Source organism: Lissotriton vulgaris, chromosome 11, assembly GCF_964263255.1.
Source record: "Lissotriton vulgaris chromosome 11, aLisVul1.2, whole genome shotgun sequence".
In the NCBI taxonomy this organism is placed as follows: domain Eukaryota; kingdom Metazoa; phylum Chordata; class Amphibia; order Caudata; family Salamandridae; genus Lissotriton; species Lissotriton vulgaris.
In genome coordinates, this window is record NC_141699.1 from 46,417,566 (window position 1) to 46,434,945 (window position 17,380).

Genomic DNA, 17,380 nt, shown 5'->3' on the forward strand with positions numbered 1-17,380 from the left:
GATGCTGTTGAACTTCCAGTTCATCATTCTCCTTCAATATATTCAATATCCTTGGGAGATTTTAATAAAGGGGTACTTACTCGTATACCCGAACCTAGTTATTTTAAAAAAACAAATTTAAGGTATTATGGGCATTATTTTCTATATGGCAAAAAGTCCGACAACATTTTCACATTTCTAAGATCATGTCCCATACACCATTAACAGCTTCTAGACTACTCCCAATGATCTTTCAAGAGGGGGTGGCAAATATTTGGATAACTCTTGGTTTAAGGGAGATAGGTGATTTAACCGATTCAGGCCAAATAGCTTCCTTTTTGTTTTTAAAGGAGAAATTTCATCTCCATTCTAATCATTTTTTTAAATATCTTCAATTGAGAAGTTTTTTAGATAAAAGGCTTCCTCAACACCCAATAATGTTTCAAAAACTTGTTATAGTTGAATCTATCAGAAGGAAAATGAAAATTGGCAATTTATATCAAACTTTTTTATCCCAACTTCCTGACGACCTTAATTATCAGAATAACAAATGGGCGACAAAATTTGGAGTACCTATTATTGATCTAAAATATCCACTTGTATTAGCCAGGTCAGTTTTGGTATCAGGTACCCTTCGATCTCAAAGCTATATGTCTATGTTCAATCTGTATTATACACCGGCAAAACTTGTTAAATGGGGGGTGGTCCTGGGGGCAAAGGGCCATTCTGTGCCAGATGTAAATTTCCTTCTGCAGATTCTATTCATATGTTTTACAGTTTCCCGGAGTTATCTCTTTTTTTTTAATCAAATTGAAACTTTCCTCATACAGATTACTCAAATGTCTGGTAAAATAACCGCTGAAATGGTAATCACTGGCTATGAATACTCTACGGCTTTGGAAAAAACAAGATATTTACAAGCTTTTCTTTTTATATCTATGGCAATGATCAGACTTTGTGTCACGTCGCTCTGGATAAATCCTGAACCTCCTACTTTTTGTCATTGTAAAGCCAGGATGCTGGCTTGGTATAAACTCGAGACTGCAGTTTAGCCCTTCAGAGGAAAGAGAAGATGCCTAATCGCCTCTAGGAACTGGGCACCATTTGAAAAATGGAATGCAAATTAATTAATTAATTTTTATTATTATTTTTTCATTATGCTTACATAATTTTCTTTTCTATGTTCTTGTTTGATGTATGCTTTGATGTATGCTTTGATGATCTACCTCTTCCCACCACCACGGGATGAAAGGGGGAAAAAACAACAATAAAAAAATAAATTAAAAAAAAGGATTGTACAAAGGCAGGAGAGGTGCAGCGTGCACCTTGATATGAATGATACCCACAATTATTCACTCTATTTGTGATATTTGTGGGGGTATTTCTAAAGCGCAGCGTTCGCTCCGGAGGGAGAATCTTGGCGCTGAATTTCCTGGTAGAGGATCGAAGACCAGTCGTGGTAGCAGTAAGCGTTTAGATGGCTGCCTTGGTGTAGTCATCCGGAAGGTTAAAAATCCAAGTCTTTAGCAGTTTTCTGAAAGGCTTTTCGTGAGTTTGTTGTCTCAGATTTTTGGGCATGATGTTCCAGGCTATAGTGGCCAGGAAGCTTAAGGTTTTTCCACCCGTAGTCTTCAAGTTGTACCTAGCGGGGAGGATGAGGTTGTCCTGGGAAGAACGGATGGATCGACTCAGGTTGTAGTGGGGGAAGCCTCTGGTGAGGTATTTTGGACAAGTTCAATCAGAGCTGTTTCGGTCGAGTGTTTGGGACGAAAACCAGATTGTTGCGGATGGAGTATATTATGGGCTTCCAGATATCGTTTGAGTTCTCTGTAAACCATCTGTTCAGTTATTTTTCCCAATGCCGGGAGGAGTGAGATCGGGCGAAGATTGGTCAGGTCAGACGGGGATTTGTTGGCTTTTTTCATGAGAGGTTTGACTACACCCTTTTCCAGAGGCGGGGGACAGATCCGGTGCGAAGCGACGAGTTAACTATATCGTTAATGATTGGGTTCACCACGTCGATGAGTTGGTGGAGGATTTTGGGAGGACAGGGGTCGGAAGGAGAACCAGATTTGCACGCCAGGATGACTTCTCTGGTTTGAGCCAAGGTGACAGGGGAGAAATTCTTAAGGCTACCAGCTATGGATTCTGGTTGAGCGGGGATAAGAGCACCTTGAGTTGTTTGTGAAGGGGGGAAATTTCTTTGAATGGCGGTGATTTTTTCCTCCAAATAGTCTGATATTTTGTTGCAAAGGTCTTGGGATGGGGGGATTTCAGGTTGAAGTGCTTTGGGCTGGGTGAACGATTTTACTATTGAGAACAACGTTTTTTGTTTCTGACTAGACTCCTTAATGGCGTTGACATAGAAGGTTTTTTTAGCAGATTTAATGTTGGAGAGGTAATTCTCTATTACTTCACCAATTGAGAGTCGCTAAGACGCAGGTGCAAACTGCGACATTATCACTAACATTGCCAACGTGCGCCCTCTCTTTCAGATCTTCAAATGTTGGGGTACATTGTGTTCCTGCTTCTTCCCCTGAGGGCATCTGCAGTGTTCTGCCCTGACTGTGGTGAGTGCTGTTTGTCTGTCAGGTCAATGCCATTGTCTGATGATTTGTACATGTACAGCTTTTAGTGCAAGAATAAAGTGAGGATCTACTGGGTGTATGTTTGTATCGTTAGTTTTGCGCAGAAAAGCATTTGTCCCCTCCGGTCCTCTGCAGGGCACCAATAGAATCAGGAACAGTGCTCAATGACTCTAGGACAGTGAGGTAAAAAATGCTAGCGTGACATAATATTGCATAGCACATTATGACTTACCATAACAACATACTATAGCACAGAATAACATTACATTATATTGCAATGACATAATATAACTTATTGTAATACATATTCACTGAAAAAAACAAAGGTTAAAGTGATGTTATAGTTAGGTGAATACGTCAGTGACTTCCACCCCACCATGCACTGCATATGACCTCACATATTACATCACTGATGACATCATTTATAACATCCCACACAGTCATATGTTAAGAAAACATTGTCTAAATGAGACGATTCTGTTGAATAGCTCAAGACTGTTCAAAGCAATTTAAAAACATTTTTCTGCTTTATCAAAGATACGTGCGTGAAACAGAGTGAACACAAATCATCACCGTCATACAGTGTTGCTCTTCAATACAAAGATACAAACATATTCAATAATCCCACACACTCACACCCATTAGCTGGACCGAGGCTGAACAAAATCAGGTAGAAAAGTATTATGGTATTTACCTGCCGATATGTAAACTATAAACAAACTAGCACACTCATTGGATGAGGTCATCAGTGAGGTCATCAATGATGTAATTTGAGATATCATCATACTTCAGTCATTAATATGGTAAAAATCCTTAACTTTCATACAACTTGCTGTAGACTTCAAGTAAATTATGCTTACATTACAATTGTTGCTGGTCAATAAATACAGAGATACTCCCACATTGTGGAGAAGTGTGGCTCAATGATTAGAGCGGCAGACCCTGATGCAGAGGTCTAGCCCAGGACCAGAGTTCAATTCCCCGCCTCGGTGGTTCTTGGGCTCAAAATTTCACAGACCTGATAATTCTCTCCTCGGTGCCTATTCCAATCATGGAGTTCCACTCTGCAACTCTGGGCAATAGCTTGCTTAATTTCCACAACGGCCCCCACAACGCTAAGGATACCTGGCCTCCACCTTGGGGGTCCCCAGGAGTGGACGCATCACAGGGAAAGCCAGGATGGGTTCCACAGCGGTATTTGTACAAGCGCCTTGAGACCCTTGCGGGTGAGTAGTGCGCTATACAAGTATCAATTTACATTTTACATTTCACATGTCAATAATTGCCAATACAGTACCACAATTAATTATAAAGACCATCCCACAATCGAAAATGTGTAAAACGCATCTATACAATATCATATCATAAAGGTAAAGTTGCACTGAGAATGAAAAGGTGCCATCATTAGGATTGGACCAATAGCTATTAAAGTTATCAATTGAACAGTGCCCAATGGCGGACTTTCCAATCTGCCCCTCATACTAGTTTTATTTTTTTGTGAATTGTCCTGTGCACAATTACTCCGGCACCCGTTGTTGTACAGTGCCCCTGTTTTCCAGATCTTTAGTCCATAAAGCAATGGGAGGTGTCTCAGGCGATGAAGTCAAGCCCGACTTAGTTTTAAAAAAAAAACCTTATTCATATTATTTTTTCAAATGTAATTCCTTGTTACTGCAAAACAGCTCAGCCAACGCTTTTCATTCCCAGATGTGCGAACTTCTTCAGGGCCGAAAACCAATTGGCACTAAAGCCTAATCAAAAACATGTACACAAACCAAACAACATGTATAAATATAAAATACATTATAACCCACACAGGACAAACAAAAACTTTATTTTTCCTTGTATATTGCTAGTCAAATGGCTGAAAGAATCCCCACCATACATCGGGCTCATTGCTTGCTACAGGAGGGCTGTGCTGGCATCATCTTAAGCCTGTGCTCATAGTATATAGGGATAATGGGTCTGTATGACCCATTTCAACAACGCTGTATAAGGGCAATATGGTGGCACGCCAATATTATAGAGTTACTGGGACACTCTGATCAATTATGCTTTAAACCCCTAAGGCTGTCTCAGCGCTTTGGGCACCACACCATGAAGTGTTTTGACTTTCCTCCATGGAGTTCCTTCACATATCCAGGCTCGTAATGTAGGCTAGATGACCGTGGTAGTTCTATATATTTCCCGTTGGCGGTGTCAAAGCCACTGGGCTTTGGTCATACGCTTATCATTTAACCCTTTGGCTCTGGAACATGATTACTTTACTTGTGAGGACTACGATTGTTTATACTACTTCTTAAGGTGAGAACAACATGAACTAAGGGACATTTTGATACTTATATACCCAATTGCTCTTAATGCTGGTCTCAGCCTGTTCTCGTTTTTTTCCCCGTTCTGTTTATTCAGTTATCAATCAATTTTTCTTGTCTCTTTCTTTTTTGGTCTGTCCCTCAGACTGTGCTCATCCTGTGAAGTAAATAGGAAGTTGAAGTTATATAAATAAACGCACAAATTGATTGATATATGATTCCGCCTTAAAATCTTTTAATCACATCTGAGGATGGGACACATCACTGTGTACACATACACAACTCAGGCTTTTACTTAATGTGTCCAAAATTTGGACTCTTTTATATGTGTCGTATATACGGTACAAACCAGCTTAATACATTCTAATGGTGTCCACTATGTATCTTTTTGTATGGTCTGTTCATCATACTGTGCTCACCCTGTGAAGGAAATCAGAAGTCGAAAATATATATCTATACTACTATTATAAAGAGAGAACACCCACATTTGAGCCAGGTAAACTCGGGAACCACTGCGCCAATCCAAACACCCGATACATTGTAGAAATTGTCAGGGTGTGCAGATGGACATAGGCTATAAAAAAAAAAAAATGTACATTTAAAAATATAACTTTAAAAAAAAAGCAGTGCCCTGGAAGTAGGGCCGGCCGCGACGCTGCTCTGGCCGCGACGTAGGGCTGGCCACGACGTGCGTGATGAGGACGTGCGTGATGACGAGGAGGAGAGACATGGAGCTTTGGTGAAGTGAGGAGCACGGGCACGTCATGGCGAAGAGGAGCAGCGGTAAAGTGAAGATCGCAGGAAGGAGCGGCAGCTCAGGTAAAGTAAATGCTCATTGTGCGGGAGGCGGGAGCGGGAGGCGGAAGGCGGGCGGTGGATGGCGGGAGGCGGGAGTCCTGTGCACAGAGGGACAGGTGGGAGGAGTGTGGCGGGAGGGAGTCCGGACAGGAGGGGGTCGGGCGGGAGCGGGTGTACAGCCCCCAGCCCCTTTCTGCCCAAGGGCGGGCTGCTAGTACATATATAAAGCTCAAATTGATGGATACATCATTACATCTTAAAATGTTTTGTTCACATCTGAGGATGGAACGCGTTACTGTATATACCTACCCGACTTGGACTTGAACTCAATGTGTCCAACATGGGGGCATAGCCAAGATGGTGACTGGAGTGGTCGCTGTTTAAGGAGCTCCTCTGCTGCCCATGCAATAAACCTAAATTATCCTGCCTGCCTTGGTCCATATTCTCCTAAATGAGGTATCCGGCAGTGTAGAGGAATAAACACAAAGAATCGAGGGGTTGAGTGGCTACCTGTTGCAGGCTGGACATGGTATTGGGCGGTGTTTGGCCCGCGATTCCCTGGGCACAGAGCAAACTGAGGCATGGCTGAGGGCATGACAGGGGCCACCTGACCTCGGGACGGGATTGCTGGACTCCCCGCCTCTGATTGATGGGCCGGGGGCTGTGAATATTCTTTGCTGCCTCTCCACTTGAAATCTTGCTCCCTGCCCTCACGCAGGTGGAGGCTGTACACCGGAGGAACGCAGACTAAATGCCCGCAAATGGTGTCAGAAACTTGCCGGCTTGTTGGGTGAAGGTGAGCTTGAAGTTTTTGAGGCCTGAGATCGTCTAGTGCTGCCCTGATCCCTGGACCTGAGAAATCAACAAGGGCCCACTGGATTCGGGGATGGAGAGGCAGCCTCCACTGGTGGCTGGGACTGGCTTAGATATTGGGCGTCGTTGCAGTAAAGGATCATGCTTCCATAGCTGGCCCGGAGAAGTCTTAGCCGTGCTGGGGCAGTGGTCCGACACAATGTGAGGGCACACACAGATTATGAGACCTGATCCTGGATCCCTATGGTAGAGGTGAGGAGAGTGGGCCTAGGGCAGAGACACTAATCCTGGTGAGCCCAGTGGAGCACGGTCCTCAGCTGTGTATTGACGGTGTAGGTCAATCAAACGACCAATAAAGAAAAGTAAGTGAATGAGGCAGTTGCCCCAGCTGCAGAACTACACTCTGGGCACGCGCATTTCTTCCAGTGGCAGCGATTGGGCCTGAAGGCTACGAGAAGTCCCCGGGCTTAGCGAGACTGCAGCACATGTCGGGTGGGTAACTGCAACCGGGCTAGAAGTCCCAAACAGACTGATCGGGTACACAATGGAGTCTCCATTAAAATAAAAAAGTTACCTTGGTGAATGCTATGAACCCTACTGTAGCCTAGCAGGCTAGAACAATAATATGGGGTGCAGAAGGCCCAAAGGACTTACATTCAACTAACCAATAGTGTGCAGTTCACATATAGGATGGACGTGGCCCCCAATTCTGCTACTCCTCCTGCAGGTGAATCAGAGCCCCTACCTCATTAAGAGTGTCTGTACACGTGGCCAATAAAAGTTGTCAAAAGGTAATAAGGCCCCCCTCTCCCATGTAGAATTAGGGTGCTTGAGGGTCATCTGAATCCCTCCGGTGTTTGGAGGAGAGCCGCACTATGGGCAAAGATTGGCCTGAAAGGGGATGCTGAAGACAAAAATAGACCCGTATACGGCACAGGGGACCCCTCAGAGAGCTGATAAGATACAAGTGGTGCAGACTAAGGCTAATGCCGATTGACCTGAGCCTACAGGGGCACAGATTCTTGCAGAAATTGAAGCCTCTAGCGCGACTGTCCAGACAAAAAATGATGCAGTATCAACGGATAAAGGATTGTTGCGTGCAGACCTCCGCACTGCTGCAGACCGCTCATTGGCCATGGAGCAGACAGTCAGTGAGATACAGACCAAAATTGCTACACTAAAGGCAACTGTGACAGAACTCTCATGCAAGATGGTAGCTCTGGAGCGCAGGGTCGAAGATGCTGAGGGGTGCTCCCGCAGATATAATCTGAGCTTTGTAGGATTCCCCGAGGGTTAGGAGGGGAAAGAGCCAGAAACACTTTTTGAGAAATGTGTCAAGGAGGCGCTCCCCACAGCAGAGCTTGCCTCGATCTTTATTGTGGAGCGGGCACACTGGGTACTTATGGCACTGCTGCCATCGGGGGCTCAACCCAGGACTTAACAAAAATCTTAAGGACAGAGATTCCATTTTTAAAGCAGCCAGACATGAAAGAGACCCTGCCTTCCCTAATCAAAAGATCTGTATAGTCCCAGATTACACTTGTTTTGTTCAGCAGCAGAGAGCATCCTTTATCGGAGTGAAACAAAAGATGCAAGCCATGAATCTACAATACATGCTCCTTTTCCCTGCAAAGCTGATGGTTCTAAATACGGATCGTACGCACATTTTTACGACCCTGGACGCAGCTTGGGATTGGTTGGAGGTACATGGTGATGAGTGGATGCCGCATAGGGGGGAGAGGTGGGGAGATCCACAATCAAGCCCAGAGGAGGAAAAAGTGGTAGCCGTTACAGGAAGTCCCAGAAATCCTCCAGATCCACACAACAGGTGGTGGTATGTGGGGATGGCTCTTTGGAGCTGGAAAGAGTAGATTCCACTGCTGAAGGCAGTGGGTCTCCCTGAATTGACCAACTGGCACAACAGGCTGAACGAGAGGCCATTTTGGCACTGGTGGAGGTGGCAACAGCCAAAGGCTCAGAGACCAGTAATGGAGACATTGTTGAAGATACCCCAAATATGGTACGTTCCTGAATGAACCAAGGGTGATGCTAGAATCAATGGAGGATTGTGCCATGGACTTGATACCCCCTTGAATGATGTGCTCTGTCACACAATGCTTCCTTCTTGCACCTTGACAAATGGAGCGCTGTCCTGGGACAGATATTGAGATTAATGGGCAGATGCTTCCTTCGATTTCTTTTTCTTCTTCTGTTCTCCATTTTATTTGTCTAATTTCCTCTTAGTCATCTTGTAGTATTGTTTTTCAAATCTTTATTTTTTGTTTTGGTTATAGATATGATTTTGTGAGTGCGATAGGTTGATAGGTGAGCGGAGGAGTGCGAGTAATGACCAGGGTTGGGGTGGTGCACTTGTAGGATGCAGTTTGTGTCTGGGGGTTGCCGGGTTGGTTTGAATGTTCTATTTATAGTTCTCTCTAGCAGTATTGAGGGAAGTACACAGGCCGTATGCACATTGAATAGGACAGGTATAGGCTGGATGACATGGGACAATGCGAAATTATAACATGGAATGTCAGAGTCAACCATTTTCTGCTCTCTCGAGAGGCATGTGGTGCGGTAGAATGGACTATGATGTTGGGTAATTTTTTATCGGACCGTGCTCTGGTATTGTTGGAGTGGGGGCCGGAGGGGCATAGGCTGAGAGCTCCACTGTGGCATTTGCAGCTGACTACGCTACACACTCTGTTATTTAGAGAGGAGCTCAGAGGGGTCATTGCGGGTTATTTCGCCTCTAATTGGTTGACCACCACTGCTAGGGGTGTTGAATTGGATGCATTCAAGGTGGTTACCAGAGGGGAATGTGTGTCCAGGGTGGGTGGCACCAGGAAAAGATTGGAGTCAGAATTGCCAACTGCAGAGGACTGGCTATGATACAACACAGGGAGAGAGTGTCAGGACAGGATCATGGTTCATTCCTACAGGCACAACACTGGGTCAGAGAGATTTGGGATAGGTTGAACTGTTTAGTTCGCCGGGAATATCGCCAACTTTTACATAGAGCGGTGACTGATCTGAGAGACTGTTGGTGTTGTTGTTGAAGCGGGAGTGGCCACCCCCACATATTTTGACATTGCCCTGCCCTAGCGGCGATATGGCGACTACACAGGTCAACATTAACCAGGTGCTATTCCACCCCCTATTGAAAATATATAGTGAGATCCCAGAGTCAAAACTGCCTGTAGATAGGGGTCATCTCCCAGGTGTCCCCCTCCCACGCCTCACAGGAGAACAGGAGGAAGATTTGGAGGCAGCGATCTGCCTCGAGGAACTGCAGGATGCATTGCGGGCCATGGCCTGGCTTAAGTCACCAGGACCAGATGGAATTCCTATGGAATTCTACCAGGCGCATGCTGACGTTTTGCTTCCACGCCTATTAGAAACCTTACAGGAGGCTAAACAGGATGGGGGTCGACCGTGGTCCATGAGGGAGGCTCAGATAATTATGCTACCTAAGACTGGCAAGAACATAGAGAACCCGGGCTCCTATACACCTTCATCCATCCTGGGGGTAGATGCTAAATTGCTCTCTAAATTCCTGGCCACAAGATTGAGCAGAGTTGTGACCTCACTGGTTCATGAAGATCAGTGTGTGTTGTTACCTAGAAGGGATATGCTAATGAACATATGCCGGTTGTCTCATGTCTTTCATTCTGTGGCTAACAGCAACATCCGGGCAGCAGTTGTTGCCCTGTATATTGGAAAAGCTTTTGATACGCCACGGTGGGAATATCTATGGGAGGTGCTGAGAAGAATGGGTTTTGGAAAGGAATATATTGAGTCTGTTAAACTGCTTTCCAAAAAGCCGAGAGCCAGAGTGCGAAATGGAGGTCAGGAGATTTTAAAAATTGAATGAGGCACGCAACAGGAGTGCCCTCTATCGCCACTGCTTTTTGCACTGGCAATGGAACCATTGGCTTTGAGACTGAGGAGTGACATGGCACCATGGGGTGTAGTTGTAGATGGCCGCCCACACGTGATTTCATTGTATGCTGAAGATGCGCTCCTATGCATTAGACAGCTGGAGGAGGCAATCCTGGTACTTCTGGAGATGCTGGTCTCCTTTGGTGATGCCTCTGGTCTCTACATCAATCATCAGGAATCAATACTGTTCCCGCTGGCTGCCCTCATGAGGGGGTGCACCTCTGGACCTTCCTGAGGTGGGACCGACTTGGGAGGTGGATCATTTTAGATATCTGGGCATTCAGGTAGAACATTTGCCATATGCTCAAAACAAGCTAAATATGGGTAGGGTCCTTGCAGGACTTGGAAAGTGAATACAATTCTGGAACAAGCTCCTGCAGTCTGTTATGGGAAGGGTGGCTGTGTCAAAAGCTGTGATGTTACCTCGTCTGTCTTGCAGAATTCTTTCTGCAGTATACCGAAATCCACATTTGACAAGCTTAATAGTTTACTCATTTCTCCAGTGTGGGCAGGTGGAAGGACTAGAGTTAAGTTAGAAACGCACACGCTGGTCTTGAACTCTTGGAATTGGGTTTAACTGATTTTAGGTTATTTTATATGGCAGGATTGTTACAATATACAGTGCAGTGGTGTATGGAAGTTCGTACAATAGATAAAGAGTTACTGGTGCACTGGAGCGATGAGTCTCGGTTACAAAGGTTTGTAATGATGGGATCCAAGGACCCCAGGGAATGCCCCCACATAGTGAGACAAGTAGCTGTGTCCTATGAACAAGCAGTCACTTTTGTACTTCGTAAGGCACCTTATGCTGTAGCCCTCCCGATCCGATGGCTACGGGGATTTCAGAGTATCCAGGCATCTATGGATATTTCAAACTTGTATAAGGGAGGATGCGTATCGGCAGGAGATCTGTACCACAATGGAAACTTCCTGAGCTTTGATGAAGCACAGGATTGCTTCAAGGTACCAGCAGTACATTTTTACCAGTATGCCTAAATCTCACATACGGCCCCAAGATATGGACCACCTGCCCAGAGGAGCCACAGGAATTGCGCACATTGGCAACCCTGTTAGACCAGGGTTCTACTAGGGGCCCTAATCTTGTGTACATACTAAGCCCTGAAGGACGACCGCATAGCCGATTTATCAGTTTCCAGGGGGAAATAAGATGAAGACCTACCACTCCCATTGACAGACGGGGAACGGAAGAGAGCTCTTGCCCAGACAAGTAATGCCGGATGCAAGCTCATCCAATTCCATTGTTTGCATTGCACATATCTGACCTCATAGTGCTGCTCACAGTTTACCCTGGGGCTGGTCCCCTCCTGTCCTCGATGTGGCACGGACCGTGCCACATTCCTCCATATGTCATGGACTTGCATACAGTTGCAGCTGTACCAGAACCAATTGCTAGAGACTCTCTACTCTGGGCCGACAATACAAATAGAAGTCGCTATAAAGCAGTGTCTGTTGGGCATATTCCCAACCCCAAAGAAGGGGATACGTATAAGGCTTAAATTTGCCCTGTTGTGGTTGGTTCTGGCTGTGAGTAGTTAGCCTAGTATATGCTGTCCACTAATTGAAGTGGGCCCCTTGCAAAAGTCCATATGACCTTTATGATGTATGCGGTCAAACATAACCTTTAGAAAGCTATCCTAGTGGTAGCTGTGGAGAGCAGCCTTCAGGTTTAATCTTGAAGGAATGTAAAGCAGCGTGTTTTACCAGAATATCACCTCCTGAATGACTAAATGATGGATAACCACACAGTAGTTATATAAAAATAGGTATTTATTAATATAACACTCTCTATTATCATCTACATGAGGATAGAACACAATGCACACAATACGAGATCTATAGAAAAGTTGTATGTATTACAATAAGCAGTGGGCTCCCGGGGGAAGACCAAACCATATACTAAAATAGTGGTATAATAATCAGTGCCTAGTGCACATAAAATCGCTGGGACCCCAAGGAACCACCCAAGGTGATGACACAGGGAGCCCACGGAGGACGGGTGCAGTGGGGAAACACGACCGTGTGCTCTGTACAACTCTATGGGAAAGTCGCGGTTGGAAAGTTAAAGTTTAAGGACCCTTCTAGGAGGACTTTGAGCGAACCCTTTGGAACTTAAGGGTTTGAAGAGCCACCCCACCTGCAGATACTGTAGTACCCGAGTTACCTATCCCAGAGCGGCCGGGTGCATAGGTTTGAAGTGGCGTCGGAAACTCTAGTCGTTCTCAATCGAGGGCTGTGAAGAAGTACTGCTGCCATGAAGGTGAAAAGGGTCAAGTGGAATCCAAACCTGGATTCTGGAGGGAAGGAACCTGAAAGCAGAGGGGACAAAGTCTGGGTCACTTCTGAGTGACCATGGGCTCGGGAGACGAATGTCCACCGATGTCGGGTGCTTCAGGTGCGAAGAAGGAATGCATGACTCTGCAGGGACGAGGCCCAGGAGATGTCGAGGATGACCAGGAGCATGAGGTGAGCTGTCCCACGAGGGATATTGAGTGCTGAGGGGTCGTTGTCTGGCGGGGGCACCAACAAGCCTAGCCAAAAGCAACAAACGTAGGAAGGTCGAGCAGGTTACGGTGTGGAACAGTAAGGTCCACGGGGGATTATTTTTGCTCGGTGGTATTGAACCAGGGTAGAGGCGTGGAGTCTTTGATTCAACTGCCTACATGTAAGGTATTCTAGTGGCTTTAAATGTTGTAGAGTGGATCCCCCATGAGTGTCTACCAATTTGATTTCTTGGATAAGTGCATATATATCCGTGGCTTCCTCATTTGTATATGCCAATGTGGTGGCTCTGTTTTCAGTTATATGTGTGATGCTATCAAATGATGCCATATTGTGTTATGAACTTGTCTGTTTGTCTCTATGATAACTAAGAAAGGGTGCAACCTCAGGGTGCCAATAGTGAACTAGAAAAAAGAAGAAATGAGGTGCACTCACTAGTAAATCGTGTATCTTTTCTAAATCATATACTGTAACCACTGTTTTGTTGTGGGTGCTACACTACATAAATGTGTTGGCTGGACAGTCTAAATACAGTATAAAGATGCAGACTACGGCCTGCAAACAGTGTGCACTGTTCCTTGGAAAACTATATTCCTCTATATGTTGAAATTACTTAAATAATAATGAACTCTATCGTTTGTTTTTAAACATGCGTTTATCTAAAATATTCCAATATTTCATATAAGTCCAACAATTACGTCATTGTGACTATGGATTTTATGCATTTCTTTCAAAATTTCTCTTTTCATGTTAGATCAGCATAAAAATTGATGTAAGGGTACATTTTAACAATCAATAATTCATATTTATGATGACATCAAAAATTCATAAGATTGTATTTCTTTCAGTTTCATATGACTTATGGTATCAGGAAGTCCGAAGCCCAATGCACTTCGGGAAATATTTTTTCCCTTCCTCAGGGAAAAATTCCTAAAACAAAAAAACTTTGATATATTTCAGTTTTTTAGGAGATTAATGTAAAATTGACACTCAGAAGGGTGTTGCTGGGGGTGATGTGCCTAAGTATATAGGTGTCATGCTCTATAATCTTCAGGAAGGGTTCTGAAAAAGAGAGGGTACTAGATCTGTTTAAGGTTACCATCCTGTGGTGCTCTTATGTTAAATGTGTCTTGTTAAGTGCTCAAAAGATAAAGAGTTTCAAAAAGACAACTAGTGCAGATACCAATGGATGTTTATGTTACCCATGCTAAAATGTAATTGTGAGATTATTCACGCGTGATTAAAACACCTGTGCCCGTATATTAACTATATAGCCAACCGATATGATGGTCTACCTGTACTCCTCGATCCTAAATCAATCTTCAAATGTAACGTAATCGTAGCAAGACTATGCGCAGACCAACTTCCGTCTGTTAAAAAACTAAACATACAGGAAGTAGACATTAAACTCACTACAATGTTCCTGTTGCGCACAATTAGCATCACTGTTGCTAAAACATCAAATAACTGCGAGGCTCACTGTGTGCTGCCGAGATGGCATTCTTTGTCAATCCTGTTTTAATAACACACGGTCTATAATGGACCTGTCTCAATATCCTATTGTATTCTCACTCAGAAATTGTAATATTAACTTTCCTTGTTGACATCTGAATAGTATGCTGAATGCACTAACCTTCTAAGTGATAGTGAACAACTGTTGAGAAAAAAAAATCCAATTGCTATCAGCATTACAGTAAACGATGTGTTGGTGCCAACCGGTATCTGTGTTAAAAAATATGATGACAATAAGCACACAGCACACAGTGAGCCTCGCAGTTATTTGATGTTTTAGCAACAGTGATGCTAAAACATAAAACATTGGCTCAGCAGCAGGAGGGCAGAAACGTGTCTCTGGTCAGTAGCATCCATTTTGTGCTGTCCGGGTCAAGAAGGCTGGCACAGTTTTGACCAGTGACCCCATGAAGCTTGCTTCTGAAGATTGGAATCATACCTCCCACCCCAGTTACTAGTGTGGTGGTATGATTCCAAGGTGTTTGATACAAAACACAATATGTTTCTATGCAGCTGTTTTCGAGATAGCATTTACCGCAAGGGTATAATGCAACTCAACCTAGATTATCAACCGAGTCACAGAAAACCCAGGAGAATAGTCTCCGAAGCTTGCAGAGAGGCTCTGTTCATGCAGGGGCACCCTCTCACCTCAAACCCAGCACCCTGCCTTCAGGATTGTTAAGGCCTGCTATAGGGGTAACTTATACGTTTTAAGTGTAGTGACCAATAAATATAGTGAACCGATATCGAAGTAAGTGGTGCAAGCACCAGCTTACACAGGTTGCAGTATGTATCTTTTAGTATGTGTTTCTTTGGCAAAAACAATGTTCTTCCTGATTTATTTAATTTTGTGTGTTTTTCGGTTATTTTTTATGGGTGAGTATCTTTTATTTTAATGTCCTTTGCTGTGCATGTGTGCTTCTCTCTCATTAATCACGTCACATTGTGCACATATAGAATTCAAGTGTCTGTTGGCCTAAGCGTAGAAGGGAAATCTCATTAACACCCCTCCTCACCAATTTCTCATTGCCAACCTGAGAACAGACTGGTCTATGGTGGGGATCCTTTCCGTCATTTGGCTAGCAATATACAAGGAAAAATTAATGTCAGCCATCAATATTGGCTTTCTCTTCTCTTCATCATCGGTCACAGCCATCATGTGCACACTCCACAATATTCAGGACACACAGACATGATATGGTCAGAGGTTCCAGGGCTCACGCCACATGCTGGGCATGAATCAGTAGCAAGGTCATCACTCCAATTTGTATACACAAGCTCTTAGTCTTGGTATTCTACTATCCATATGGCTTTCAAAGGCTAAGGTCAATTTAAATGACATAAACTGCTCCGTTGATTGACCCGGGGAGCCCCTAGAAATGTCCTCTCCATGCACAAAAGACAAGAAGGTCAATTTTAAAACCAGCTTGTCCGCCTTAGAGATCAGTTCAGGAAAATCCCATAGTGTGAGCAAGCCCAGTCTTTTACACCAGTTGCAAATAAATCTTAGCCAAAGAACCTCCAAAACATGGTCCAATTCCTTTCCATCTCTCAAGGGAGCTCTGTATTCAGCTAGTGCAGGGGTTGTCCAGATTAAAGTGCAAAATAAGGAGGGTTTTACTTGGGCCAGGTCTGACACTCTTTTCATCCCAATATTAAAATAAAGAGGTACAAGGGGGATGCAAACCGGAACAGATAGCAATGATCTAATGATATTGTTCTCCACTACAGTGAGCCTATTACTGTCCATGTAGCCCAGATTTCTGCACCATACAAAGCACCACTTTGGGCTTTGGCACAGTAAGGTACCAGGGCAGGAAAAATAGAATGCAAGTATGTATTCTTCTGAATGCTGAGATTAGCTTTTGATGTATATTTAGAATGCTCCCTTATTTATTTGGTGGCCCCATTTAAATGTATCAGACAGGGCCTTCCCCAGATAATCAAAGTTAAAAAACAGTTTAAAATGGTCTTTTCCAGCCCTTACAGAGAAGCTTTAAATACTCTCACCAAAAACCATAAACCTAGGTCTTGCTGCTTTTAATTCCTGACCCCTGTTACTGCAGTACTCAAGGAAATTATTCAGGAGATTTTGTTACCCTATTGAGGTTTTTGAAATTAAAAGACAATTATTTGCAAACAAGAGTATAGATGTTTTGGGCCAGTACAGGATAGGAGAGTCATTAGCACACTTTATAAATTCCTTCATTGTATAAGGAGAACAGGGGGGGCGCCCAAACTCCCCCCTCCAAGCCCCTCTTGCAGCTGAGATACGTTTAGACAACTCCTTGCTGTCAACCCACCTAACCTGCACAAAATTATTTTCATTTAGTCTTGGGAATAGTTCAATTAAGCCACTGGACATTTTCATATCTGCCAGTATCCTCTAAAGGTTCTCCCAAGGTATCAGATCGAATATTGCACGCAAATCGATGAATGCCACATAAAGATGCCTAACAGGACATATTTCCAATAAAGAAGGGCGAACTCAAACACCTGAACTAGTGTGCTTATTTTAGTAGCAAATCCTGCCTGAAAGTGAATTAATATATTCTGATGATCCTTCTAATCTTATACTCTATTCAAGAGCTGCCTAGAAAATATTTTTTTGCGATTATCTAGTAAACTATATAGACCTACAGTTTGACGGGCATCCAGCGTCGCCCTTTTTTTAAGATCAGGATTATTTCCACTGCTCTGTAGGTATCTGGAATCTCTGCCCTGCAGCTACTGTATTAAAAAGTAGATCCATGTAAGTGGAGGTGGAACGCAGGGAGGTGCAGCTGACAAATGCATGGGCAATCGAATAATCCTTACACAATGATTGCTGCTGTGAACCTGTAGCTGACATGGGGTTGATTCAAAGATGCCGGATGTTATGAAAATGGTTAGGCCTGGGCGGTAAATTCCATTCCG

The 17,380-nt window shown here is 44.1% G+C and overlaps 1 protein-coding gene across 1 annotated transcript in view; it reads left to right on the forward strand.

Moving 5' to 3' along the window:
- Window positions 1-2,482: 2,482 nt before the first annotated feature.
- The window catches only part of LOC147678933 (CD5 antigen-like), a 468,373-nt gene continuing 453,475 nt past the window's right edge, over window positions 2,483-17,380 (forward strand). The window contains exon 1 of the mRNA XM_086944698.1: window positions 2,483-2,549. Coding sequence (XP_086800824.1) covers window positions 2,483-2,549 — 67 coding nt within the window. The remainder of the gene's footprint in view (window positions 2,550-17,380) is intronic.